Source organism: Austrofundulus limnaeus, unplaced genomic scaffold (assembly GCF_001266775.1).
Source record: "Austrofundulus limnaeus strain Quisiro unplaced genomic scaffold, Austrofundulus_limnaeus-1.0 Scaffold2900, whole genome shotgun sequence".
NCBI classification, from domain to species: Eukaryota; Metazoa; Chordata; class Actinopteri; order Cyprinodontiformes; family Rivulidae; genus Austrofundulus; species Austrofundulus limnaeus.
The window spans coordinates 1-1,602 of record NW_013955302.1 but is presented as its reverse complement, the minus strand read 5'-3'; the positions used below and the strand labels follow the sequence as shown (position 1 = coordinate 1,602).

The 1,602-nt window shown below is 40.8% G+C and overlaps 1 protein-coding gene across 3 annotated transcripts in view; it reads left to right on the top strand.

Annotated features, from left to right (window-relative positions):
- Nucleotides 1-1,439, top strand: part of wdr17 (WD repeat domain 17) — a gene marked incomplete at its 3' end in the record, with an annotated part of 12,555 nt that extends 11,116 nt beyond the window's left edge. For all 3 annotated transcript variants that reach the window (XM_014000297.1, XM_014000298.1, XM_014000299.1), the window contains 4 exon segments: nt 629-720; nt 925-1,007; nt 1,084-1,170; nt 1,275-1,439. In XM_014000297.1, coding sequence (XP_013855751.1) covers nt 629-720; nt 925-1,007; nt 1,084-1,170; nt 1,275-1,439 — 427 coding nt within the window.
- Between the last annotated feature and the right edge of the window lie 163 nt (nt 1,440-1,602).

Below are 1,602 nucleotides of genomic sequence, written 5' to 3'. Positions count from 1 at the left end.
GTTTCAACCTGATGAATCATTAACTAGAAGCACTCGGAGAGTGCAAACCTCTGCCAAGGCCAATTTCTCCCATTTTGCAATAGAGTTAATGCACAAAAGCAGAGATGGAAACACATTTGCTGAATAAGTTCTGACGTAGTGAACATTTAAGCAGCAGTATGAATGGGATTTATACCCAGTGGAGTCCAATGTGAAAAAAAAGACTGGTCACCCGACGTTATTCATCCACAAACTGGTCCTGGATTAATCTTCAAAGTTTTCATCAGTCAGATTCCATCATGTAAAACATCTGTTTTATCTCCTTTTATCAGTTTTTAGTGGTTTGACTCTCTTTATAAACTGATGCTTCCTGCTACAGTCACTCTGGAAGCGACTCGCCTTGTTTGTTTTTTTTTGTTTTTTTTTTAAGTGAATAGTTGAAGTAAAATACAGTGTCAGACAGACAGACAGACAAATGTGACAGAAAACATTACCTCCTCCCTTGTTGGAGGTAAATTTGAATTTAATACTGTATAATAYGTGTATTAAAAATCTTTAGCTGTTTCCCCTCCCTGATGAATTTCACAGCTCATCCTATCTGAGACTTTATTTAGGTTTTCTGTTTAAAATCTCATTTTTGTGTTTGAAGGAGACCTGAACTGCATCGCAGGAGCCACGTCTCGTAATGGAGCATTCATCTGGGACGTCCGGAAAGGAAAGATCATCACTCGATTTAACGAGGTTCCTTCACAGCAAAACATTAAAAATTAATTCAGCAGTAATGAGGCAGAAGTGCTGAGTCAGCATTGAGTTCAAATAAGTTTGGATTTGATGAATGTGATATTTGCTCAGTTAGACTACCAGTTARGAATAAAAAGGATCTTTTAAAGTAGACCTGGGTGAAATGATAAGTGACAGCACATCAGTCTGTTGTTTTGGTTCCAGCATGGTAAAAACGGTATTTTCTGCATCTCATGGAGCCACAAAGACTCAAAGAGAATCGCCACCTGTAGTGGAGACGGGTTCTGGTGAGCTGCTCTCTGTTCTAACTCYGTTCTCATCAGATGGTTTTCTGTTTTCTAATCTGGGTTTTATTTTCCTCAGCATCGTCCGAACCATCGACGGTAAAATCCTCCACAAATACAAACATCCTGCTGCTGTTTTCGGCTGCGACTGGAGTCAGAACAACAAGTGAGCTGTTTCAGCTGCTTTCATGTTTAAAGAAGAGTTTTATGACTTTAGCTTTTTTCACAGACAGATATTTATCTGACTAAAGCTTYTCGTCTCTGTCTCAGAGACATGATCGCCACCGGCTGTGAGGATAAAAATGTTCGTGTTTATTACCTGGCCACCAGCTCCGATCAGCCTCTGAAGGTCTTCACTGGACATTTAGCTAAAGTTTTCCATGTTCGCTGGTCTCCACTCAGAGAGGGGATCCTGTGTTCAGGGTCTGACGACGGGTGAGCACACGTTTGGGTTTGCCTGTGTGGGACAGGTACTAAAGTACTGTGGGACAAGTACTAAAGTACTGTGGGACAGGTACTAAAGTACTGTGGGACAGGTACTAAAGTACTTTAGGACAGGTACTAAAGTACTGTAGGACAGGTACTAAAGACTGTAGGA